The sequence below is a fragment of the Vombatus ursinus genome, unplaced genomic scaffold (assembly GCF_900497805.2).
Source record: "Vombatus ursinus unplaced genomic scaffold, bare-nosed wombat genome assembly UNPS02014818.1, whole genome shotgun sequence".
Taxonomy (NCBI): domain Eukaryota; kingdom Metazoa; phylum Chordata; class Mammalia; order Diprotodontia; family Vombatidae; genus Vombatus; species Vombatus ursinus.
In genome coordinates this window covers 16,708,330-16,736,012 of record NW_020954596.1, presented here as the reverse complement: position 1 = coordinate 16,736,012, position 27,683 = coordinate 16,708,330, and the positions used below count along the sequence as shown (strand labels likewise).

At 41.8% G+C, this 27,683-nt stretch overlaps 1 protein-coding gene across 1 annotated transcript in view; it reads right to left on the bottom strand.

Moving 5' to 3' along the window:
* The window catches only part of CRMP1 (collapsin response mediator protein 1), a 78,001-nt gene extending 54,345 nt beyond the window's left edge, over nucleotides 1–23,656 (bottom strand). The window contains exon 1 of the mRNA XM_027836487.1: nucleotides 23,276–23,656. Within this exon, the coding sequence (XP_027692288.1) occupies nucleotides 23,276–23,656 (381 nt within the window). The remainder of the gene's footprint in view (nucleotides 1–23,275) is intronic.
* Between the last annotated feature and the right edge of the window lie 4,027 nt (nucleotides 23,657–27,683).

The window sequence follows — 27,683 nt, the reverse complement described above, 5'->3', positions numbered from 1 at the left end:
AAGGAAGGAAGGAAGGAAGGAAGGAAGGAAGGAAGGAAGGAAGGAAGAAGACACAATCACCTGATACAACTGAATTCCCAGCAATGAGGCTTACAAACACATTTAGGCTAGTTCTCAGACTAAAATGGAAAGAGCCCAGACTCTGGAGTCAGAAGTGGGTTGAAATCCTTCCTTTGGCACTTACTGTCTGTGCGACCTTGGTTACGTTAACACATTTCTCTAGACCTCAGTTTCTTCATTTGTAAGATGTTTAGGTCAGACTAGATGACCTCTGAGACCCCCTTCACTTCCAGATCTATGATCCCATCCCTCATCAGACTTGGGCACAAAGCCTTTTCAGCTCAAGGCCACAGTTCTGAAACTAACAGTAACCTTAGGGAGTGTATCTAGTCCAACATCTTCATTTTACAGATGAAGACATTGAGGTTGAGATAAAGGAAGTAAAGTGGCTTACCCAGGAGCACACAGCAGGGTAGTAAAGCTCGGAGGCAGAATATTAAACCATGTCTTTCTGACTTCAGATGCAATACTTATTACACACTGACAAAATCTTGAGCTCTGCTGGCAGTCAATAAGTATTTCTTAAGTTCCTACCTTTTTCTGAGCACCGAGCCAGGTGATGGGGATACAAACACAAAAGTGACACGGCCCCTGTTCCCAAGGATCTTACATCCTACTTGAAGTGGGGGGGGGTAGAACAACACGGTGCAGTGGGAATATTGCTAGATTTGGATCCAAAGGACCTCAGCTCGAATCCTGAATTCCACTTGCTATGTGTGTGAGTCATTAACTTCTTAGGTAAATGGGTAAGTAATTTACCTTCTTAGAACTTCAGTTCCTCATCTGAAGGACCCTCATTCACAGATAAGTAAATACAGAATATAAAAGAAAAAAACTCAGTCAGTGGGGGCCAGCTACTAACAAGTAAAGGGTTCAAAAAGGTCTCTTAAAGGAGATGACCCTTGGGCAAAACTTGGAATGGAGTTAGGGACTCTGAGGTCAGAAGGGGAAGCTTCTGGGTCTGGGAAACAGCTTAGCATAGGACCATTGCCAGACACAGCAAGGCATCAGAAAGCAATTGTCAAATTACATACTCTCTACTAAAAAGGGATGCTGCAAAAATTCAATTCAATTAAACAAACATTTTTAATGCCTAGGTAAGCATGATGACAGCTTCCCGGAGGACTGAGGTTCACTGGGTAATGGAGGACAAGGCAAAGTCAGCCTTCCCTTATTCAGGGGTCACTTTTCTGGCAGCCTCATCAATCTGGAACACAGCCAAAAGCCAGGAGGAATCAAAGGAGGTCAGTGATCATGCAAAATAGCTGTCACAAGTACTTAGGCATTATCCTTTCTGTGTGTTCTCCCTGGCAAAATCTAGAGCAGATTCTGGTCTAGTTGCTTAAGGCATCAGTAACTGCCTCCACCGTCCTTTCCTCTGCTGCCCCAAGTGAAGGGAATAAATCAATAAATATTTATTAAGCACATACAATGCCCCAGGCTCTGTGCTGAGCACCAGTCCTTGGCATATACCCCAAGGAGGCCAAAGACTGAGTCAAAAGTCCAATGTCTACCCAAGTATTCAGGGCAGCACATTTGTGGCAATGAAGAACCCAAAGCAAAATGAGTGCCTGTGGAATGAAATGTCACTATACAGCAACGAATAATAACAAGAGCTGGCATTTTTATGGGGCTTTAAGGTTTGCAAAGCACTTTATGCATCTTATCTCACTTGATGCTCATAACAATGATGCTCATAACATAACATAGCCCTATGGGGTAAGTACTATTGTCCCCTTTACAGATGAGGAAACTGATGCTGAAAGGTTGAGTAACTTGCCTAGGGTCACTGAGAGGGTAAGGATCTCAGGCAGGTCCACCCGATTTCAAGTTCAGTACTCGATCCCCCAACCACCTGAGAAACAAGGAAGACTTGTATGCACTAATGCAGAGTGAAGTAAGCAGGACCAAAGAACAAGATACACAATGACTTCTACCATGTAAATGAAGTTATCGCTAAAAGAAAACCAAATGCCGAATAGCTCAAAACCCAGTAATCATCTTACAGAACAAATAGCAAAATAAAACTTCCTCTTTTCAACAGAAAAGTAGGGGACTACTAAGGCAGAATAGTGTATAGGTTGTCAAGTCAAGTTACTACAGCAGGTGTTTTCACTTAACTCTATTTTTTGGTCACAAGGGAAGGTTCGCTTTGGAATATGGGAAGATGGAGGTGGAGTAGGTACAGAAATTACAATGATTTACAAATAAAGCAAATTAATAAAATCTAATTGGAAAATAAGGGTAGAGGGAGAAATCAGTCACCACATATTATTTACCCAGTGCACGATCGTTTGTTGAAAGGTGCTGTCGAGGTGATCCAGGGGGGAATATCATAGGATCATAGGTTTTAAGTTGAAAGAGACCAAAGGGTTTGCATGGTCCAACCCCCTCATTTGCTTAATGAGGAAATGGAGACCCAGAGGGGTTGGCTGACTTGTCCAAGGTGACACAGGTGGAAAGCCACAGAGCTGGGGTTTGAATCTTGGTCCTCTGGTTCCAAACTCTTTTCTCATTCTTTTACACTTGAAGGACTATTAGTGCTTGGAGCAAAGAAATGAGAGTGAGCTCTTGATTTATTGAGTTTCTGGATGCATTAGCCAAGGGAAGTCACCACCAGAGAGTACCTATAAAATCGACCTCTTCCCTCTGGCAGTGTGAACATTGTTCTAAGAAAAGCTATTTATCAGCACTGTGGTTTCCATGTCTGAGCCCCATGTTTCCTTATGGTCTCTGAGCTCAAGAGAGAATAATGAAATTGCATTTATTCTTCATAAGGTATTGCCTGCTCCATTCTATGAACTTGCTCTCCAGAAAATTTCTCTGTATCCTCTCACTGATGTCCCTCTTAGATACATCTTGGATGCATTCATGAAGAAAAAGAGCATACTGATAAGAACCCCTTCCTTGCTTTCCCTGAACCACCAGCCTTATGCCTACTACCAGAAATACTCTTTCTCTTCTCCACCACAATGCTGCCTATTCTTCAAGGTCCAGCTCATCCCATGTTTCCCATGCAGATTTCCCTGAACTCTTCAGCCCCACAGTGATGTTCTCCTTCCCTGAATTCCTAGACCACTTTCCTCACTGTCTGTAACACATAGTTCCACACTTCATTTTATGTCATTGTACTTTTTGGTTTCTTTTTCCTACTTGAGAGTTTCACGTCTTCAAGTGGATTTGACAAGCAATGGATTTTTTTCTTTTTGCTTTTGTCAAAACACCTAGGACAAGGCAGACCATATATTTAATACTCATTCAGTGAAAATGTGGATTGGCATATCCCCATCCCCATGCTATCCAGGAGTCACCATTTTTGAATCTCAGCTCTGATACCTTCTGCTTGGTGACCTTGGGCTCACTACTTCCCTTTTCTAAATCTGTTTCCTCATCACTAAAATGAAAGGATTAGACTGAATAGTCTCTGAGATCTCTTTTAGCTCTAAATCCCATGATTCTCTGAGCCCATTAGGAAGCAGAAGTGGTCTTTGATAATCCAAAATACATTCCATAACAGTTTTTTTTTTTAATTTTAGGAGGCAGGAAGCTCTCACCTCTCACTCACTCAGAACCTGTTTGTACTTACTTCTGACACAATTCTAATCAGCTTGGATAGCTGATTTTCCAGTCCCTAGCAAATTAGATTCATCAAATTAGAACAGGAGCAAAGGTAAAAGGTGCCAGTACAGGCACCCTGACAATAGCAAGAAGTTGGCCACTTGACCATGAAAGAATAAGTCCTAAGCCTGTATCTTGTAAAACTGGGCACCCATCACAACTTGGGCACTTATTATAGCTGTCTGATCATGACCACTTAAACTCATTGATGTTCAGTTTCCTCATCCATAAAATCAGGAGAGGATCACAGATTTAGAGGTGAACGGGACCTTGACATTTTCCTCTTATAATCTGCATGGAATTTCAGCCTTCCTGTGATAATAGCTATGTGTCAACTAACAAAATATGAAAGGCAGAATGCACAGTAATGCCCTTCATGCTGAATGTGCAAATTCCAGGTGTGGAGCTGTTATGGGACTGAAGTCATGTTTGTGAGCTGAGATGGCTTATAATGAGGATGCTGGGCTTAGCATTTGTAAAGATAAGGGGAAAAACGCTAGACACATACGCAACTCGGAAATCTGAAGAAACCTATCCTCACCCAAACATGAAGTCTTTTTCAAAAAGTGATCGAAGGAGACCTCTCAGTAGAAATGTACCTGTTATTTACTGAAGAATTCAAGGAGGAGGAGAGAATCTCTACTCCCCATACAAGACACATTTTTAAGTGCAAAGTGCCAGGCTAAGCACTGGAGAATATACAGGGATAAATAAAATACAAAACCATGGTTTTAGAGCTGAAAGAGATTTTTATCAGTCATCTAGACCACATGTACTCATATTTTTGGATGAGGAAAATGAGGACCAATAAGGATTAAAGTGACAATCATACAGTTGGTAAGTAGAAGGGTTCTAATGTAAATCCTGGCCCTTTGACACCAAATCCAATGTGCTATTTCTCCCTCTCTACCCTCAGGGAGCTTAAAGTTCAGGAGGAACTGTAAATAGTACTTTCCATTTCTGTATCACATCTTACGGCTAAAAATATTTGATAAGAATTATTTTATTTGATCGCTAAAACAACATTACAAAGTTTGTACAACAAGAATCACTACTCTTATACTCTTATTTTACAAGGGAGGAGACTGAGGCTGATAGGTGGAGGGATACACAGATAGTAAAGCTATGGAGACTGGACAAGAATCCAGATCTTCTAATTCTGATTCTACTGCTTTCTTCACTACATCATGCTTGACATTTACATAAATAATGAGAACCCAAATCAGAAGATGACAAATACATCAGACTAGTGTCAGCAAAGGGCTATGCACATTTAGAGAAGGCAGTACTCTCTTCCAGACTGGGCAGAGTAGAGTTGGGGTTGGGAATGGGATCAGGACTATTAGAAAAACATGAAGAAAACTTTTAAATTTGGGGAGTTTTGAATCCCATAAGGTACTAGTGCCCACAGATTCACAGCACCCATGGTTCAAGAAACTTTCATGGCAATTTTTATATGGACTTTGCATCAGAGGACATAGATTCAAATCCCAAATCTGCTACTTACTCCCCAGTTGAAACAAGCATTAGTAAGTGCCTACCATGTGCCAGGCTTTGTGCTATTTGCTTCACAAATATTACCTCCTTAATTTGATGCTCACAAAGACCCTGGGAGGTAGGTGCTATTATTATACCAATTTTACAGTTGAGGAAAGTGAGGCAGACCAGTTAAGTGACTTGCCCAGGATCACACAGTGATCCTATCCCAAAGTGTCTGAGGCCAGATTTGAAATCAGTACTGACTCCAGTCTCAGTGCTCTATCTACTACCCCACCTAGCTGCCTCTGAAGGACTAGAAACACGCACCTGCTGAACCATTAGTGCAAGATCTGGCACAGCAGAAGTTATCAGTAAATGTTTATGAATTCTTTAAAATCCATTCCATGAGCAAAAGAATGCTCTCATATTCTTCTATAATATGCTCCCTGATGCTCTATTCTCATCGTGTTACTCCTCTACTCAAAAACCTTCAGAGGCTCCCTACTTCCTACCAAAGAAACAGTGAACTTCTGATTGTGGCATCAAAGTCCTCTTCAATCTGGCTTGAGTCTACTGTTCCAGCCTTAACACACCCTTCTGCCCTTCACGTGCTCTGAATTCCAGCCAAATCCAACCCCTTCTCTGCTCCTTGTCCTGTTCTCCACCATTTCCACACCTTCATTCACATTATCTACCATGCCTGGAACAATCACCCTCTATCTTACCCATTTCCGTCTCTTGAGGTCCTTTCTTTCATGGCCTAGCTCAAGGCCTGTCTCTTTTCTGCAACCTTCCATCTCAAAGTAAACTGCCTCTCCTTAAATTTCTCATACATTATCATCCTCAACCTATGGGTGCAACACTGGCTTGAATCACAATTATCTGTGTCTATGTCTTCTCACCCTAAGCCCTCAATAGTTTGTAAAGTCCTTAAGAGTAGAGTCAATGTCTTATTTATGCTTGTATCCACAGCCCTGAGTAAAGTGCTTTGCACAGCGTACTGGGCTCTTAGTGCTTGCTGAAAGAACTGAATTAGATGTGACCTCTTCCATAAAGCTTTCCTTGAGTTCAACAGTTAGAAATTTTCTCACTTTATGCAGATATCTCATAGAATACTTTGTTCCTTCTTCAATATAACCATACCCCATTCTCCTTTGTATTATAGTGCTCGGTGCACTGGTATCACCTCCTCATACTAGACTGCCCACTCCTTGTTGGTAAGGATTGTGCTTTATTCTTCTTTGTCCCCTTCAGGGACCCTTTCTCAGGAAAGGCTTTTTACTAAATTTCTATGTAAAGTCAGATCTCTGATAGATTCCATTGCACAGTCTGACGACTGGTCAAATTCATGTGGTAAATTTATGTGACAACTTGTAAAGTTCATTTGTGCTCAATAATGTTGATTTCTGAAAACAACTGATTTATCTTTTGTTTTGATACAAGGACATATTCATCAATGCCTTTACTTGCATTGTCTAGGAATGTGACCCAAAAAAACAGCCACTGGGATGAGATGTTATTCAATGATCATATTTTGTCACCAGAATCATTCTCTGTGGTGCATGAGGTCCAACCTCCAGTGATAATCAGAAACGAGGCCATCTCTATAGGAAAAAATCTGTTCCTGCTATGAGAGCCAAAAACCAGAACAATTTAAATCTAGGTCTAACAGAAAGACTCTTAAGCCTCAGTGAGCACAGGACTTGGCCTCAGTTTCCTTCTCTGTAAAATAAAGGGTTTGGACTTCATGCTCTCTGAAGGTCCTACTTCATCTATGAGACTATGACTCTAACTAAAAAAAAAAGAATTCTAACACTGACTTTGCAAAGACAGTAACAGATTCTGACTTTCATTATTTATCTCCTCCCCCAAATCCCCGACCCTATAGGAACCCTGCTAGGTGGCCCAGGGGATAGAGCACTGGACCTAGAGTCAGAAAGACCTGAGTTCAAATCCGACCTCAGACACTGCCTAACTGTTTGACCCTGAGTGAGTCACTTAATCTCTGTTTGCCTTAATCCACTGGAGAAGGAAATGGCAAACTATTGTAGTATCTTTGCCAAGAAAACCCCATGGATAGTATGGTCCACAGGATCACAAAAAGTCAATCACAACTGAAAAATAACATTGACCCTGCAGCAAATCCTACTCTAAAGGAACAAATTCTATTGTAATCAAGGACTGAAGTGTCTTGCCATCAAAAGAAAAATTAACTCACTATGTCAAGTCACCTCTCTCTAGGCCTCATTTTCCTCATCTATTAAAAAAGGTAGTGGTAAGGGTTGAAATAGATGACTTCTTGGGCCCCTTCCATTTGAGACAGTCTATGTTTTATGTTCTAAAATTCACTTTCAGGTTTAACATTTGGCATTCTGTGTGCTGTGGTCCTTCTAACAGTCTATATTTTATGATTTAATATATTTTTCAATGTTAACATTCTATGGTCTATGTTCTAAGGCCCCTTCCAGCTTTAACATTCAACATCCCATGTTCTAAGGTATTTCTAGATCCAATATTCCATTTTCTATTTCCATGCTAGCTGATATAAAAGAATATACAACATACTTGAGGAACTTAAAAATCAGATGAAGAGTTAAAATTTATAAATGACATAAAACAACCATGCAGCAATGGTAGCACAAAGTGAAGCGGTGGATTGTTTGGCGCAGACTGAGACACTCTAGGAGTTCTGAGATAGGAAGAGACCAGTGTGGGCTGGAGCGTTCAGGAAAGAATAACAAGGAAGGGCAGAGGGACAGGTTGGATAGAAAGAAATGACTTCTATAGAAGAAGCAGTAGGATGTAACAAAAGATATGAATTTGGGGCAAATGAATCAACTAACAAACATTTATTAAGCATGGACTATATGCCAGATGCCATGCTCAGTTCTAGGGATACAATAGCAAAACAAACAAAAAAAAAATGAGACTGTGCCTGCTCTCAAAAAGCTTGCATTCTACCATATTCATTTATTCTGTGTAGCTCTAAATGTTAAGACAGGATTTACAGGTAGGCAGATTTTGCTTAATATAAGAAACAATTTCCTAATAGGTTAGGATTATCTGACAATGGAACAGGTTGCCTCATGAGAAGGTGGTTCCCCATTCCTGGAACCATACAAGTAAAAGCTGGATGACCACCTATCAGAGGAGCTATGGAAGAAACTCCTGCCTTCAATAGGGGTTTGGAGTATGTCACTTCTAAGGACCCATCCAAGTCAATGACTCTAAAAATCCTGAAATGCATCAGCCTTGTCAATGAATTCTAATTCTTTGTACAGTCAAGGAACCTGAAGTCTAGGTATACAGCTTGTCCAAGCACACAATGAGATAGTGGTGATACTAGAATCTGAATTCAGAACTCGTAAGCTCCTAGGCCAGGGCACATTTAACTGCACTAACCTACCTAGACAAGTTATTATTACTTGTCATGCTAAACTGTGAGGCTCAGAATTGTACTCTATTTTCTTATTTTACAAATTAGAAGTGAAATATGGAATAGGACTAGTACAAGGGAGGGAAGTAGACATAGCGAGTGAAAGTGGGATTTGTGTGTGTATGTGACAGGTAGGGTAAAACAGTAGAAAGAACACTGGTTCTGGAATCAGGGGACCTGAATTCAAATCTCACCTCTGGCCACCAATTTGACTTTGGGGAAGTCATGGGACCTCTCTGTGCCTCGATGTGCTCATCTGTATGATCCTCTGACTCTCAACTTCAAAGCCATGCTGCCTTCACTTGCCATCCATTTACAAGAGTGAGAAGTAGGCCCCTTATCGTGTTATTTCATTTAAATCATTATGTCAACGTGTAAGAGTTTATACAGGGCACAAGATTGATAGATCAGTGGAATGCAATTTAGTTTTCTCCTTTTCTGTTGGAGCAGAGGCCAAATGGCCACCTGTAACGGATGCTACAGAAGGAATTTTCACATTGGGTAGGGAGCTGGACTGGAAATCCTATAAGGGACCCTCCAATTTAAGAGCTATTGTCTCTAAAAAGCCACAGTATGGTAACACTCAAGTCACTCATATTAGAGGTTTGGTGGCTTCCCTTTTGGACAGGACAGTAGTCTCCAACCACAAGTATTCCTTCTTCCTCCTTCAATTGAGAAACCATTCCTATTCAAAATACTACTGTAAGCTGTAACAATCTACCGAAAAATCTTCCAACTGAAATTTTGTAAATCACAACTCATTTGGAATTCAATAGAGGGTTACCTCTTCGCAAAGAAACCCTGTGGCAAATCATTCTATAAAGTTAATATTCCTTCTGCAGTATCAGTAAGGAGCCATTCGTTTGGGTTCTTTGAGGTTGGATGTATGTTTGTTAAGGTTTTCTAAAGTGAAACTAACCTGAATTCAACAGTGGTAGTTTTCACTGAAATGTATTAGTTGTTTGGCCGAATTAGTTAAATGGATTAGTTGAAAGGCTTGGGGAGAAGGGAGCCAAGATGACAGTAGAGGCAGCAACTAAGTTGAAGTCTTCCAACATTCCCCTCCAAACAACTTTAAAATAAGGCCTTCAAATAGAATGATGGACCAGCACAGCCAACGGAAGATCAGGTTAAACAGTGTTAGACAATTAGGAAGTTGGCAGGAGAGGTCTGTGACATTGGGCTGGGAATCATCTCAGGGCATACATGGTGACATCACAAGCAGTGGGCTGGGAAGAAGGTATAGTGGCAGCAGCAGTTTCAGGAGCTCTTAGCCCAGAGATGGTAAGGGGCAAAACAACTACTCAGAAAGAGATTACAGGGGACTGACTATTTGCTGGCACTGGCTGTAGAATCTGGTGCTTTTTGGCAAGTATATTGTCCATATGCAGTTCTGGGCTACAATTCCAGGATAGAGAGGAGTATTTGTGGTCAAGGGAGCAGGGACCCTGGTCGTAGGTCTAGGGTCAGTGCTAGTACTTACAGCTACAGAAGAGCATGAATCCTTTTTGAGCAAAGACCAGAACTAGACCAGGAGAGCAGTGATCACACCTCTCCCAGGTTCACATCAAATAGGAAGCACCAAAAACTTTCAGATACCCAGAACTAGCTCTGAAAACAGCAACACAAAAAAAGCCTGAAGCTTGGGCTTTGTCTCTCCACTCCAAAGAGAGCAGAACCCAACTTTAAAATTCAAAGTCAAGAAATAAGCTGGGAAAATGAGCAAACAACAACAAAAGAACTTAACCATAAAAAGTAATTATAAAAAAAATTAAAAACAGAGAAGATCAAGACCAGAAGCCAGAAGACATCAATAAGAAAACAGCTACAACCAAAGTCTTAAAGAAATATTGCCAATTGAACATAAACCCAACAAGAATTCCCAGAAGAGATTTTTAAAAAAGAGATGAGTAGTAGAGGGAAAAAAAGAATTAGAAATGAGAGTGAAGCAAGAAAAATTATAGAAAGAAAATTAACAGCTTTGTAAAAGAAGCACAAAAATTCTGGAAAATATAACACCTTAAAAATAAAATGGTTTAATGATAAAAGAGGCACAAAAATTCACTGAAGAAAAGGACTCTAAAAAAAACAGAATTGGCTAAATGGAAAAAAGAAGTACAAGAAATTCAATAAAAAAAGAAATTCTTACAAAGCAGAAATGACCAAATGGGAAAAGAGGTACAAAAGCTAACTGAAAAAAAAATTCCTTAAAAATTATAATTGAGTACCTGGAACCTAAGTACTCCATGAGACATCAATAAACAATAAAACAAAGTCAAAAGAATGAAAAAAATAGAAGAAAATGTGGAATATTTCATTGGAAAAACAATTGTCCTGGAAAATATGTGGAGAGAGAATTTAAGAAATATTGGACTACCTGAGATTCATGTACACCTCATATTTCAAGAAATTATCAAGGAAAACTCTCCTGACATCTTAGGTCCAGAGGGCAAAACAGAAATTGAAAGAATTTACCAATTGCCCTTTGAAAGAGATCCGAAACTAAAAACTCCCAGGAATATTAGAGACAAATTCCAGAGCTCCCAGGTCAGTGAGAAAATATTGCAAGCAGCCAGAAAGAAACACTTCAAATATCATGGAGCCACAATCAGGAACATAACGGAACAGAGGGGTTGGAATATGATATTCCAGAAGGCACCCCAAGAATAACTTACCCAGCAAAATTGAGTGTGACAATTCAGGGGGGAAATGGATATTTAATGAAATTGGGGACATTCAAGCATTCCTGATGAGAAGACCACAGCTGAATAGAAAATTTGACATTCAAACACAGGACTTAAGAGAAATATAAAAAGATAAACATGAAAGAAAAATCACAAGGGACTCAATAAGGTTAAACTGTTTCCCTTCCTATACGGGATGATACATATAACTCCTAAGAACTTGTTCATTGTTAAGACAGCTAAAAGGAATCTACACAGACAGAGGACATAGGTATGAATCATTTTTATTGGTACGATCTCAAAAAAATGAAAAGAGTGAAAAGAGAAATGCACTGGGAGAAGAGTGAAGTAGAAGGAAAAATGGGGAAAATTATATCACAAAAAAAGGTGCACATGGAAGATCTTTTACAGTGGAAGGGGAAATGGGGGTTGTTTCAAGGGCAACACTTGAACGTTACTCTCATCAGAATTGGTTTAAAGAGGGAAGAATACAAACACACACACATACATATACACATAGATAGATAGATAGATAGATAAACAGACAGACAGATAGATATAGTTGGAGGTAGACATCTAGCTTACCAAACAGGGAGGTAGGAGGGAAAGGGGAGATAAGAGCAAAAGGAAGAGGGTAATAAAAGGGAAGACAGATTAAGGGAGGAAGTGGTTAGAAAGAAAACTGACTCTTCAGAGAGGACAGGGTTAAAATAGAAAAAGAAGTATAAATAGAAGAGAATAGGATGGAGAGGAATATACAGGTAGTAATCATAAAGGTGAATGTGATGGGATAAACTGACCCATAAAATGGAAGCAGATAGCAGGTTGGATTAGAAATCAAAATCCAATAATATGCTGTTCACAAGAGACACACTCAAAACAGAAAGACGCACACACAGAGTTAAAAGAAGGGGTTGGAACAGAATTGATTATGCTTCAGGAGAAGTAAAAAAAGGCAGAGGTAGCAACTATGATCTCAGACAAAGCAAAAGCAAAAATAAACCAATTAAAAGAGATAATCAGGGAAACTACATTTTACTAAAAGGTACCATAGACAATGCAGTAATATCAAATATTTTTATAGCAAATTTCTCTGATAAAGACCTCATTTCTCAAATATGTAGGGAACTGTATCAAATTTATAAAAATAAGAGCCATTCCCCAATTGATAAGTGATCAAGGGATATGAACAAGCAGTTTTCGTAATAAGAAATCAATAGTCACTTGAAAAAAAACATTCTAAATCACTACTGATTAGAGAAATGTTAGTTGGAGCCTATTCTAACCATGTGTGGCTGAGGATCTGATACTCTATCACCATGACAGGTATTCAAAAAAGCCTGAGGAGCATAATCAGATGTCTTCTGAGGACTCAACCTGCCTATTTAAGTGGTAGTTGGAAGAGCGAAACCATGGGTGCTAAATGAGGAAATAGAAATGATAGCAAAGAAGATAAATTGGAGTAGGACCCGGCCAAAAATAATTTTATTGACCTGACCAAAAATGCAGAAAAGAAATTCCTAATGAAAATAATACAACAGGGAACTCAAAGATCAGTTTCAAAATAGTGCAGAAAGATGATCCAGTTGAATAAAAATGAACATTTTCAATAAATGACAACCAAGATGACTACTAGTCATTATCACCTTGCATTTCTTTTGGTCACACTTATATGTATATTTTTATCTTCTCTACTAGATTGTAAGCTCTTTGAAGAGAAAGACTGTTTTGTTTCTCTCTTTTATCTCTAGCACCTAGCACAGTGGCTGGCACATAATACACATTTAATAATTTTTTCTCAATTAATCAAAATAAGTAATTATGCCTACATTCTCATCTTTATGATATTTATGGGAATGGTCTACATACCTACTAAGGGTATCCTTGAAAGCATAAGAGCACAGGCAGGTTTTCACAGATAATTGTCTGCTAAAGCTTATATCTTCAGCTCCTCATGATTGTAAGTAATGGAAGACTGCACTGTATTTATTGCTTATTTGGTACAAAAAAAAACACCTGATTCGATATAATAAAATATGGATATCAAGTCTTTTCTCCATTATGGTTATTCCCATGTTTATGCTGAAATAATACAAGGTATTTGGATACATGTATTTGATTATCAGTTTCAAGTAATATGTAAAACATTAAGTCAATGCTTAACAAAGGCATTCACCACTGTCATGAAGGTGGTTACTTACAGAATCCAAATACAAGGAGTCCTAATAAATGGTGAGGTCCTCCATATACTACTGAATATGGACATCGTGCTTATAGTATCAAATGCCTCAATACTACTAGATATATGCAATAAGATCTAGTCACTCAAAAGCAACTGGTCTAACAATCCACAAAGGAAAATTAATATATTTTCAGCACAGATAACTTGGACAGGAAATTCTGGTTTCAGAATTCATTGTAGATCTCCCCTTATCAGAAAGGTGGGGGCTATTTGTATGGAATGTGATATACTGTATATAGTCATTGTTGCTTGTGGGCTGTGGATTGACTTTGCTTAAATAATTTTCTTTGTTAAGAAGAAGGGTTCAGTGGAGAGAAGGAAAGAAAGAAGGCAGGAGGGGGCTAAGGGAAAATGGCCATGATATAAAAATAAAAAGCAATATTATTTTTAAAGGATTAAAGAGGAGTGGATTATATTTGGGAAATATTGTAACATCTTCAATGATCCCTCCTTAACACATACTAAAAAGTCTTGTTGAACATCAGTGTTTTATTAGTGATTTTACATAGAAGAGAAATATAACATCATGAAATCAAAATTATGGATCATCCAAAAGAGAATAAAGAAACACATTGTGACCATGGGACCATACAAGTGATGATCTGATTGAAAGAAGTGGCCAAAAAAAGAGACAACATCAGAGAAATAAATGATTGACAAAGTAGGTGGGCTGGTCTTGTAAGACAGTGATGAATAAGAGATGGAGAACTCAAATACCGCACTGATACATACACAGTGTTAAAAAGTGTCTAGTACATTGGTGAGAATGTCTTTGGAAGATTTATTGAAGGCCATAGGCAAAAATTCAAGAAAGTTAGGAAGGCATGACTGAGATGTGATGTGGGCTGGTAGAGTTTGTTGCTTTTTGTTGTTAAGTTGTTTCAGTTTGTGACCCCCCCCCTTGGGGTGGTTTTCTTGGCAAAGATAGTGGAGTAAGGTTTGCCATTTGGAGGCTTGTTTTATGGATAAGGAAACTGAGGCAAACAGGGTTAAGTGACTTTCCCAGGGTCACACAGCTAGTAAGTGTCTGAAGTCGAATTTGAATTCAGGTCTTCCTGACTCCCAGCCCAGTGCTCTAGTCATTGCAGTACCTAGATGCCCCCTCTGTTACAGTTAGTAAACACAATAAGCAAGAATCTAAATCCATTGAAGTATTTTTTTCTGTTCCCCTCTCCCTCAAATCTTTCTTTTTTAAAAAAATTTCCTCTTGAAAGTTCTACTGAACTTCCCTTCATGCTTTCTATAGAGGTTATAAGGTTTTAAAAAGATGCTTACATCTCACTATTCAATTATATCACCCCCACCCCCAAAGCATCAATACTAGATTATGAATTCCTTTCAGGCAAATCCTTATATCTTCATCACCAACTAGCAAATAATTTTCACCAATGTAGTTGCTTAAGAAATTAATTCAAAGAATTAATTCATTAATACACACACACAGTTCATAGGTATGAACCTATGATTTGGAATTGTTAGTATTTGCTGTAGCACTGGACTGGAAATTATGCTAGCATTGGAAATTGGGAATACTGGATTGAAAATAATTGGAAATAAGAACAGGGCTTCTTAACCTTTATTATGTTAAAGATCTGAAGTATATATGTATACATATATGATATATATGTCATATTGAGAGATTCCTAGAGTTCATAAAGCATTTGCTTCACAACAGCCCTTTCAGATAAGTAGTTCATGTATTTTTATGTCCATTTTATTGACTGGGAAACAGATTTTGTCCTAGAGGTAAAATGACTTGCCTAAATCCGCCTTGGTAGTGATTACTGGGGCTAGGATGCAAACCCAGGTCTCTTGGTTCCAGACTAAATTAGGGGTTCTTAACCTGGGCTCCATGAACTTGGGTTTCTTTTTTTGATATTTTGGTAACTGTATTTTAATATAATTGGTTTTCCTTGTAATCTTCTTGTTTCATGCATTCAAAATTATTATTCTGAGACTGGGTCCCCTAGGCTTCACCAGATTGCCTACCAAGTTCATGGCACAAAGAAAACTTAAGTATACTATGCTTCATTATGTCCAATCCAGGTTTTCATTAGCCTGGCTATCTTTAGTGTGTTAGCAAACACTAACACCACCATGGGTTCATAACTCTGAACTCATCAATGTAGGTAAAACCATCACCTCAATGCACAGATCCAGCCCCAACCTTGAACTCCTAACATTGAGCTCATATCTTTGTGACAAAGAGCACTGGACCTGAAATCTGCGCACTTGTATTTGCATTTGAATCTAGGTTTTGGAATTTACTAACAGGTGGCATTGGGTGAAACTCGGCCTCTCTGGGTCTTCTGGTTTGTGAAACAAGAGAGTAGTACTAAAGAATTTCTAAGGGCTTTTCCAGTTTTAAATCAAACGATCTCTTATTTGCAAACATAATAGTTATAGTTAATACTAATAGCTAGCATTTGCATAGTGATTTAAAGCTTACAAAGTACTTTACAAATATTATCTCATTTTATCCTCAAAACCACCCTGGGAGGCAGGTGTTCTAATTATCCCTATTGTACAGATAAGAAAGCTGAGGCAGAAGGAGGTTTAGCTACTTGCCCAGGGTCAAGCAACCGATAAGTGTCTGAGGCAAGATTGTCTTCCTGATTTCAGGTCTGACGCTAGCCACTGAGCTACCTAGCTGCCTCTCTATGTAGAAAAGCTCTACTTGGATAGCTCATTTCTCTAATGTTTAAGCTTTACAAAATTCTTTCCTTAATAATAATAATAATGATAATAATAACAACAATTTCCTTATTAAATAATAATACTCATACTACCTACCTTGCTAGGTCATTTTAAGTATTATTATTACTATACACCATACTGCTTCTACTATGGTCTTGCTGTCATCTCAAACATGTCTAAAATTACCCGGCTCACCTCCCCTACTACCTTATTTCTATTAGTGGCACTTATATTCATCTTTCCAGTGCTTGTACTTTAATAAGTACTTCCAATGCCCAGTAGAAAGCCATCCACATTTCTATTTATGCTCAATAAACCTTTACTTTTGCCTGGTACTATCTATTTGAGCATTGAGGTGGACCATTGGATAGAGCACCAGGCCTGGAATCAGGAAGATTCATCTTTCTGAGTTCAAATCTGGCCTCAGACACTTACTAGCTATGTGATACCAGGCAAATCATTTAATCCTGTTTGCCTCAGTTTCCTCATGAGCTGGAGAAGGAAATGACAAACCACTCCAGGATCTTTGCAAGAAAACCCCAAATGGGGTCACAAAGAGTTAGACATAAATGAAATGATTGAATATTGCAGGTACCATCTATTGAGCCTGATAATGGGCCTTCCCTACCACTTCGTTGCTACTTCTACTCCTTCTCATTCCCTCCCCCCAAAATACTTTTCAAATATAAAGATATGATCTTGGATTACTAGAGCGGCCTTAGGCTCCATTCTGGAATCATGGGAGAAAGCACTAAACTATAGGCACAAGCTCTGGGTTCTGTCCCTGATCTGTTACATGCTATTTGTCGGTGGACAAACCGCTTTCCCTGGCTCTGGATCTCATTTTCCTCATCAAAGAGGGAGCTGAATTAGATGCTCTAAATTCCTTCCAGTTTTCTTATGCTATTTCTGTTATTCTATGTTAAGTGCCTAGAGCTCCCTTCCAGCTCTAAAATTCTACATTTATGTTACTACCCACCCCATTCCAGCTCTGACATCCTGTTTTCTGTTTGAAAGTCCCTTTCAGATCTAACGTACTATATTCTAAAGTCCTTTCCAGCTCTGACAATTTATAAGCTATTTTCTAAGGTCCCTTTCAGCTCTGACATTTTATGTATTAGGATTTACATCTCAAAATACTATGACAATACCCAGCTTCTAGAATGTGAACTCTCTCTAAAGGTACCCAGCTTTGTGAACAGCCCTTGGCAATTCAATTACTAAATGATATTGGTGAATGCCTTTGAATCTCAGCACAGTCCAGCAATTCCCCACTCCTTCCCTTCTCCCTTTTGTCCTTTGGTGATTATTGAGGAAAGAAGGCTTTTGCAAGACTACAAAAACAAGTGACTACACTATTCCTCTCTCAGACAGAGCCACACCCAGACTGTTCTCTAGGCATAACAGCATCAGGCTTCAAAGACACAGCCTATAACATCAAAGTCAGTCCTCTAATGTACGACTAATTAAGCGGGGGAAAATGTCTGTTGTATTAGAATGCTCTATAAATATTTTAAATCATCTTTGAAGGCTTAAAGCCGAGGTACTTGTTTTGTTTGTTTTCCCCTCCTAAGACAGGGCCAGTAACTTTATTCTTAGGGGCAAAATTAAAGCCATAAGAAATATAAATAATCATCCAATTTTCATTCCCACAAGCCTCTCTCCACTCCCTTATTTGCCTTCATGCCCTGTTTAGAGAAAATGCTCTCAGTGATCAATACCCATTAAATGAATACTTAACCACAGTAGTAATCAGTCAATGCACAATGAAAGTAAGACTGTATATATATGTGTGTGTATATAAAATATATAATTATATAATATATTAATATATATTGCCAGTTGTGTTTCTTTCCTCCTTGAGGCTTTAACTCAGATATATACTCTGTCTGAGCTGAACTGGATATATCAAGGAAAAAAATTATCTTTTGGGGAGTTACAAGGCTCCTCTTGAGGAAGCTCACAGTATTATCCCCCCCCCACTTTTTTAAAGAAAGAATCTGTGTTTCTGTTACAGTGCATACACTACTATAATGCACAACAGAATTCAAAGCATTTTACAGAGGAATTTTGTCCCAGACTGAAGGCACTGTTTAGACTTCCACAAATGAACGGTCTGTCCTTCAAACCACAAATCAGTATTGGGAGAAATGAGTTTAAACCCATGCATGCTCCTCTTCAGTCTCTCCAGGCTGACTTCTTTCTTGGAACTCTGGGTCTGCCGTCTTTGGGACCCCTTTTCTAAATTCCTACACCGCTGAGTATCTTGAGGCCGCCTGGAACGGTGCTGCTATATCTGAAGAAGTCGCCCCAACAAGTATTGCATTTCCTGGAGGGCAAGGACCAAACCCCGAGCTTTTTTGCAATATTTCTCACCTACAAAGGCTTAGCTTGACTGCAGTAGTTTAGGACTACCGCTGCGAAACTACAACTGAATCTATGACTTAGCAGGACTTTTCCAGCTGACCAATTACCTCAACTAGAGGGCCCCTGCAAAAGTACTTGACATTCTTGCTTTCAGCACCGCGCGATATCCCAACCTGAACTCAAGAAAGCAACTTCCCACTCTAGGGCAGGTTTCTTCAGCCCCAGGACCCCTCCCACAGTGCCACAGTCAGATTCTGCATCCCAGGTTCCTTGGTCAGATCCAGATTTTTCTTTGTTTCCGCCCACGCGTAGATGGGAACGCCCTGGTGCCCCCTCCCATCTCCTCCCCTCCCCCCACCTTGTGAGCCAAGCTCACTTTAACCCTTTGACTCCCGATCTCGCCGGCTCGGCAGTCCCTCTCTCATCTATTAATAGCCCAGGAAGGCTGGGAGGCGGTGCCCCTGTCATGGCGCTCCCTAGCTCACCACATTTCTACTCTACATCCCCCGCCCCACCCCCCAGAAAGTGAAGGAAATGAGAACCAGTGGGTGCCGGGAGGAGCCACTCGCCAGGGATTTGCCCACAGGCTGCCTCCTTGAGGGAGCCAGAGGGGCGTGGGGGGAGGTGTCTGGAGACTGCATGCAACAGAGGTCCCCTCCCTCTTTTGTTCGGTTTAGCATCAATTGCGAGCCACCTTTCCACCCCAGTCCATTCTCTTCCCCTCCACAGCATCTCCCTCCCTTCCCATCATAGGCGGTGTGGACCAGCTCAGAGCCTGAAGAGCTACCCAGGATCCCTGGAGGATCCATGGGTGGCATTACTGTTTGAGCCAGAGATGGGGACACAGGGGGAGCTGATAGTAGAAAAGGGAAAGAGGGGGACATTGCAGCGCTTAGGAGCCACCCACCCCCACGCCCTCCAGGCCCTCTGGAAGCAGAGACACCCCCTCCCTCGACAGACACACCTGGTCCCATAGTCTCCCCCCTCCACACGCACACACACAAACAGGCGCTGGGGGGAAGTGTCTGTAGAGGGTCCGTCCCGCGGACCCACCTGCAAAGGCCAACACTTGCCCTCGCCCTCAATTTTATAGCAGCCCTCGTCCGAGTCAGATTTTCAGTCCCCAAGCTTCCTCCCCAGGTCTCCAAACTAGAAGCTCCAGGGCCCGGGTGGCGGTATTCTATCTATTCCCCACCCCCTCCCACTTAACAAAGGCAGGAGAGCTCTGGGAGGAGTCCTCATTCTGTGCCCTGGGCTGGTCTTACCGTTATATGAGGGATGCTCTTCTTGCCCTGATAAGACATGGTCACTCTCCCTCCGTGTGGGGGGCTCTCTCTCTGTCTCTGTCTCTCCTCCTCTGCCTCCGGGTCTCAGACGCTCACACAACACTCCCGCGTGCGGGCCCAGGCAGGCTTGTCTCCCAGCAATCAAACGTTTAAAAATATTTTAATAAAGGTAAAGTTTTCTTTTCCAAAAAAGGAACGGCAGCGTTTGCAAAAACCTGCTACCTTTTTTTTTTTTCCGGCTGCAATAAAACAGGGCCGGGTCTCCCAAAGGGAGTTGGCTAGAGAGAGCTCCTTCTAGAGGCAGCGCCAGCGCCCTCTCGGCTGCAGGAACCTAGCAGGATTCGCCCAGCTCAGCTCAACCCAGGAAGCGCTTCCTTTCCAATCTTCCTTCTCCCCCCCACCCCCCAACACACGCTTCCTCCTTTCCACTCTTCAATCTCACCGCCCCCCAACACACCCACCGATCTACCTCTGCTACCCACCCGGAGACCCAGGCTCACTGAAGCTGGAGAGTTCTTCCGGAGCAATAAATCCTTCCAAAAGGGATGATATTTTCACCTTTGTTTTGGTTTTGTATTTGTTTTTTTTTCCCCTTGTGGTTGTTATATGTGTTTTTAAAAGGTATTTGGAAACCCGAGTAGACCTTATCCTCACTGCTACAGGTGTTTCAGCATCTTGAGGTGGGAACTTTGGGGGGTGGGGCTCACCCTAGCAGGAAACATCTGGGTTAGAAAGGCCCAATTGGAGCCCAAAATAAGGCTGCACCTACAGACGACCAGATAGCAGAGATGCTTTGGCCCTGGTTCCCCGTATCCATTTGTTTGCCTCTGGTGTGGGCATTCTGTAGGGGAAGTTACTTGACAAATTCAAACTAGAAGTAGTGAGGAGGTAGAGGAGATAACCCTGATTGTCCTAGGTCTAGTCAATTTGATCCTTGCCTCAGTTCCAAAAGGATATGAAAGACCATCCAACGTCCCCTACAGCTCTAAAGTTAGATGATTCTGAGATACAGGATTGAAAAATCAGTTCTTGAGTTTAAAAGGCAGGTATTACTGAAATGGGCATCTTCCATCAATTCAGCATCCTGCCCCATTTCGAAACTAATTTATATTATGGGTCTCTGGAGGTAGAACACAGTGGAAAGCCAGAGAGGAAACCTGACACACCCCAGCTCCCCTCCATTCAGTCAATGGAGAAGGACATGATTTGTCCACTGAATAGGCCTGAACCAAGCTCAAATTGTCTATTCTTTAACACATATTTCAAGAATAAAAGAAAAGCCACTTTGTCTTCCTGGGCTCCTAAATCAAATTTTGTCCAGCAGATTTATTTAAGAATTCTCTACCATAAAGTTTTCAAGAGGCATATTGGTACACCCCAGGGAAATGTCCTTAAGAAAAAGGAAAGCCTGGCAGCAGTTGAAAAGGAGGAGGGAGTGAGGAGGGTCCCCTATTCCCAGCTGGCCTATAAAATGCTGGTGTCTGTGTATCAAGAGTAGGGGCTGAGCTGGGAAGAAGGAAGAAAACATAAGAGAGGACAAGGATGAGGAGGAAGAGAAAAAAGGAGAACAGCCAAAAGAGGCAGAATGGTGGGAAAGAACAATCCTTCTTGAGGATCTTGAAATCAGGAAACTGGTTTGAATTCTTACTGTCACTGACTGTCACCATTGGCTAGTCCCTTCCTCTCTCTGAGCTTCTGTTTTCTCATCTGTGAAATGGGAATGATAATACCTACACTACCTGGCCTACGGGGTTGCTATGAGGAAAGTCCGTTGTAAATCTTAAAGTGATGCAGAAATGGAAGCTGCTATTATTAGGAAGTGCAAGTACTTTTAACCTGTGTTGCGAACCAGATATATTTACTAGGTGTTTTGTTTTGTTTTCCCTTTCTCTTTATAAATCGTTGACCTTGCGGCAGCAAATTGCTTTTTCGAATTTTCCTCCGAAAGCCAACTCTTCCATAGCAGATTGGTAGCAGGCAGGACTCGAGAGTATGGGCCTAGCCTTGAGGCTGAGGGACAGCTGTGGTGGGGGGGGGGGGCGGGAAGGAGAGGGGAGATCAGCTAAATTGTTCCTCTGCTCCATTAACTCTTCCTAAAACCTCGGAGTTCCCTTGGAGCCACCCTTTGTCCAGCTCCAGTGACGCCAGGAAAAGTGGGTGGAGGCTTAGACCACGGCAGAACGAGGAGTCTAGTGTCTCTGATGGCCCTTAGATCCTGAATGAAAGCGAGCTTACCGCCCAGAAACCTGCCGGGGAGATCACTCCCTCTTAGAGCTCAGGCTGCTTAAACCTTTTTCTCAGCTCTCAGAAAAACATTTGGATTGGGGAATCAAGGACCAGGGTTTGGGGGAGGGGAGATACCACCGGCTTCGGCCACTGGCTCCACCACTCCTCTTCAATAGTTGAAATTTAAATAACTCGTTAAAGCCATTATCTCACTTGTTTCACTGTATTGATAACCCTGTGAGGTATTTATTTACGGATGAGAAAATTGAGGTCCATAGAGGTTAAGTGACTTGCCCAAGGTCATACACTTAGCAATTGGTAGATCTGGGATTCGAAACAAAATCAACTGACTCCAGAGCCGACGTTCTTTCCAATAAAGCATTCCTTCTCCTTTGCAACGTTGAAACCAAGAGAATTGTATATCCTGCCAGTATCCGCATGGATACCTCACTTCGCAGTGACTCCGAGGGGAAACAGCCTCAGGTCCAGGTCAGGTCACCCAAGCAATTGCCAGAACCTCCAACCCACCACCGCAGCGGCTTTGTTACATTGAAAAGCTTTAACCAGGTGCCAGTTGGAGTCTGAGAGGCTCAAGCGCAGTCTTGCGCCCCCTTTCGTGGCTCGGACCTAGTCTCAAGCCAGATTTCCAAGAGGTTAGGACCACAACCATGCGGTCTTCACTAAAAGGATGTGCGGGGGTTGAAGGGGGCGGGGAAGAGAATCTAGGCTGCGGCATATCGGTCTCTGAGTTCTTTCCATTCCTCAGGTTAGCCTAGGACTGGCCAAGGGGAAACCAGGGGGCACTCACTGTCTGGGGTCCCTCCTCGCCGCTCCCGACACCACGACGCCTGCTTCTCTTACTCTGGGGCCCAGGCACCTTAACTCCGATGCTGCCTGCCAGCAAAGGTTTGGCTGGATAGCCAAGTCACAAGTTTGAAACCTCGCTGTTTCCCCCAAGCCCCTTCCATCTTCCCATTTCATTTCCCCTTACCTCCCCGCACCCAAAGCCTGCAGTGCCGTGCTAAGGTAGGGGGGGTCTGCAGTCTAGGTTTCTCTTCTCGGCAGCCTCACTTCTCTCCCTCCGCAGACCATATGCTTGTTCTCCCCCCCGCCCCCCGCCCCGGCCCAGCCCGCAACACACACACACACACACACACACACACACACTTCCTTTTTTTACCTTCCCATTGTCCGGGCCCTGGAGCATTTCCTTTCCCATCGGGTATCGGATTTCCACTCCCGGTGTCTTGTCATCCCTGTCTCCCGGAGAGCTGATGACAGAGCCGGACACTTCACTCACGTCGCTGGCTGTCTCGCTGAAATTGTCCCCAGTCTCCCCCAAGAACATCATGTCGGGCCTGCTGCTGCTCCTGGGAGTCCGGGAGCCCTTTCTGCCCACGCTGTAGGCATCGAAGTCGATGGTTTTGTTCTCGTAGGCGCCCTCCACCGAGGCGAACATACCCCCATATTTCTGGCGAGGGGTCTGTGCTGTGGTACCGGGCCGGGCTAGATACACAGGCAGGTCGTCTTCCTTATTCCAGTTCCTTTTCCTCTCAGCCATCCTCTAGCGCTCTCCTCTAGTACCCCCTCCGTGTCTCTAGTCCTCTCCCCCCTCCCCGCCCCCCAGCCACGCTCCTCCGGCACCTTTACTCCCGGGCTGCGCCGTCGCCAAGGACCCTAAACATGAATGAATGGAGCAATGGATGGATGGATGGATAGATGGATGGATGGATGGATGGATGGATGGATGGAGCAATGTAGGGAAAGGGAAGGGGGGTGAGGAAGGGGAAGGGGGTGAAAACCAAGTAGATCTTAAAAAGAGGGAAGAGAAACCCGCATCCCCTATTCTGGTTGGAGCACGTGAAATAAAGTACAAAGGGAAGGCGATCGAGAAGGTGGCAGCAGTGAAAGGTGATGTGAAGTAATAGTAGCGGCTGAGGTGGTGGTGGCGGCTGCGGCGGCGGCAGCACCAGCAGCACCAGCAGCAGGACCGCAGTGCACTAGCTGCTGCTCCCCAGCTCTAAAGACTGATCCCGATTGGAGAGAAAGGGAGGGGGAAGCCCTCTTCTGCACCTACTCACACGCACACAGGCGCGCGCGCGCGCACACACACACACACACATACAACACGCAAGGGGCTACTCTTCACTCCAGGAAGCTGCAGCCCCTAACGCCACCCTTTCTGCCTCGGCTGCTCCTGCTGTGGCGTCTGCACCTGCTGCTGCAGCAGCTCTCCCGCCGCCAATGGCTGCTCGAAGGTTTGGGAGAGCCAGAGGAAGGTGATGCAGAGCTGAACTCCGCAGCTCCTTTTCCTGAGAGCGCTGGAGAACCCGTAGAGTGCCCCGCTCCAGAGTACTTTAAGCTAGGCTGCCTGGGTTGAATCTGCGAGAGCCAAGACTCCCTCTTGGTCTATCGGGACTCACTCCTCAAAGCAGCTGTGCCAGCTCCGTTGCCACCGACCTTCCCTAAACCCCACGAGGCCGCCACATGAGTTAGTCACTCGTAGAACATTTGCTTTCCAAACCCGTTTTGAAACTCCAAAGAGAGGGCAAAGACTGGTTTCTTCCTCCTCTGTCTGAGGCACAGACGTGAGGGTGGACCGGGTGACCACAGCTCTGAAACAGAACACTGGCCTAGGGAAGAGACTGTGACAACTGCCAGGAGACTCCACAGTACCCGGAGCTAACAGACAGATCCTGACACGGAAGCAATCGCTTGCCGCCGCCTAAACCATACATCCTCCCACTTTGGCTCTATCTAGTAGATTTAGTCACACGGTGCCTATGACAGGAGAGTCTCTGCGGAAGGACTGAAGAGGATTAGCCTATCGAGAAGAAAAAAGCATGCTCTCCGTGTCAATTCTAGACTGGTCCTTTCCCAGACTATTCTAGACCTTGTTCTGGCTGAGGAACGAGGCATGTTCTTGGAGCTGTCCCTTCAGCACTCTCAGGGACTTCGTCCCTTTCTGCTTCGCAGGAGCATCCCTGCTTCAGGACTTCTACTGCAGTATTGCAAGCACAAAGATGCTTCATACGAGGAGTCAGCAACACCATGACTTTTATTTCTGTAGCTTTAAGGTTTCCACAGATACTGCGATTCGGGAGACAGGGGAAAGTGGAGAGTTTAGCTATTTTCCCGAGAATTTGATCATCCAACTTCTTTCACCACTCTAGTCTATAACTAAATACAACTGAACCAAACAAATTTAAAATATTTTTAAACACCCTGTTTTAGAATCAGATAGTGTGACAGCTGAAAGTGACATCAGAAATAATGTAATAAGTAGTGTAATGAATGTAAACCAACTCCCTCATTTTAAATATAAGAAATTAAGTCCTAGAGAGTGGAAATAAGTTGGTCAACCTGATAGGCCTGGGGGGAAAAACTTATCTATTTGGTCCCCATCTACTTTATACTACACTGCATAAGTTTCTTATCTTTTTTCCCCGTATCCATTTATTCATTCAATAAATGTTAAGTGTTATATTCAAAATACACTGTAATAGGTACTGATGTACAAAATACACTGTAATAGGTACTGAACATAGATAAATATGTCCAAACATAAATAGAACATAGGGAGAGTGTTGTACCAGAGAAATGCCCTTAATGGGAAAGGATGTCATGATGGGATGAATTCCTGAATTACTTGCCTAGCCTCTTGTAATAGCTTTTATTCTTAGACCTGATGCACACTGGCCCCAATGAAAGTAAATGATCTGGAGAGATTTAATCAATGAGGCAAATTATACACACATATACATACATATCTACATATTTGCGTATATATACATATAGATATAGATACTTTTTACTAAATGTAAACAAACACTAAGCTAAATAAACAAACATAACAAACCAAGATATAAAAACAAACATTTGGCAAGGACACATAAGTTTCCACATACAGGGAGGTACCAGATCAATAACAACAACAAAAAACAACTCTTGGGAACAACCAGTTTATCCAAAAAGAAAATCTACCCTCCCTTCTTAAAACTATTTTATGTAAGTTTTCTTTTTCCCAAAATAAGCCTTATTATCTTTAGCCTAATCTAAGTCTCCATGACTAAAAGCTAGTATGCAAATGATTTAAATAATCAATACCATGCCACAATAAAATATTTTCTTTTTTGTTCCTTTCCCCATCACTTCCCTTAACCTCCCTGAAATACATCCCCTCAATTTCTATACATATTGAAACCCTTCTCTTCCTTGATGCTGCAGCTCAAGTACCATATTCCTTGTATAATCTTCCTGATTCTTCCAATCATTTGTGCTTCCTCATGTTTTTTTCTAGAGTACATTGTCTGCATCCCTTTTTGTCTCAGTTGTATTTTAACTTAACTCTTTATATGTCATGCCCCACCCCCCAATAGATTGCAAATTCTTAGAGCTTGAGAATAGAAATTTTAACCCCTTTATCCTAAATACTTAGCATAATGACTTGCACTTAATATGCACTTAATAAAGTTTCGTTTAATTGGATTATAAATGAATCAACTGAAGCCATCGAACTTGTTCAAGGTCACACAGCTAGTTAGAAACAGAACCAAAAGTAGGATACATTTTCTAACTATTTCCCCAGTGTTCTTTCCACACTAGACTATCCCTCTAACCTTTCTTGACTCATTTTACTCAGGGTAAATACCATAGCAGTAGATCCTATCAGCTCTGTTGTTATTGTTTAGTTGTTTTCAGTCATGTCTGACTATTTGTGATCCCATTTGAGGTTTTCTTGGCAAAGACACTATAGTGGTTTGCCGTTTCCTTCTCCAAATCATTTTACAGATGAGGAAACTGAGGCAAACAGGATTAAATCACTTATCCAGGATAACACAGGTAGTAGGTGTCTGAGGACAAATTTGAACTCAGGTCTTCCTGAGTCCAGCCCTGGCACTCTATTCATCACATCACCTAGCTGCCCCCATCCTTTCTGCTAGATTGCAAGTTAGAAATTGTATACTTTTTATTCTTGCTCATGTCATCATATTGCAGGAGAAAGAGATCTGGATCAGGAGCTAGGAAACTAGGATTTAGCTTTAAGTCTGGCTCTGCTACTAACTAGCTGTGTGACCATGAACAAATCATTTCTGCTCCCTGTGTCTCAGATTCTTCACCTGCCAAATGAGAGAGATGTCAAAGACAACCTGTTAGCATCCTTTTAGTCTCTCATGTATGTTTCAAACTCCCAGCTTTAATAGTCTATGAGCTTATGTCTTGGAGGGTAATTCAACCCCAATGACCATAACCATTTTACTACTGAGAGACAAGGATACCTGGTAGGAAAATAATTTACATATCTGTGGGTATAGAGTAGCAATGAACTCCAACAATATTTAAACATTCTAAAGAAAAGCTTTTTATTTTTAAAAACACATACATTTTAATGTACAAAATTATACAAATTATACATTTAACTAACATAGAAAAATACATCTTGTTAACAAGATAAAATATCAGCATATTTTACACTGGTTTCAGTGAACATTACAAATTTCTGATATTCCATGAAGAGAATATAATGACCAACTGACAGCAAGGTCTGAAGTCTGAGCAATTCCATCCAAAACCATTTATAATATATA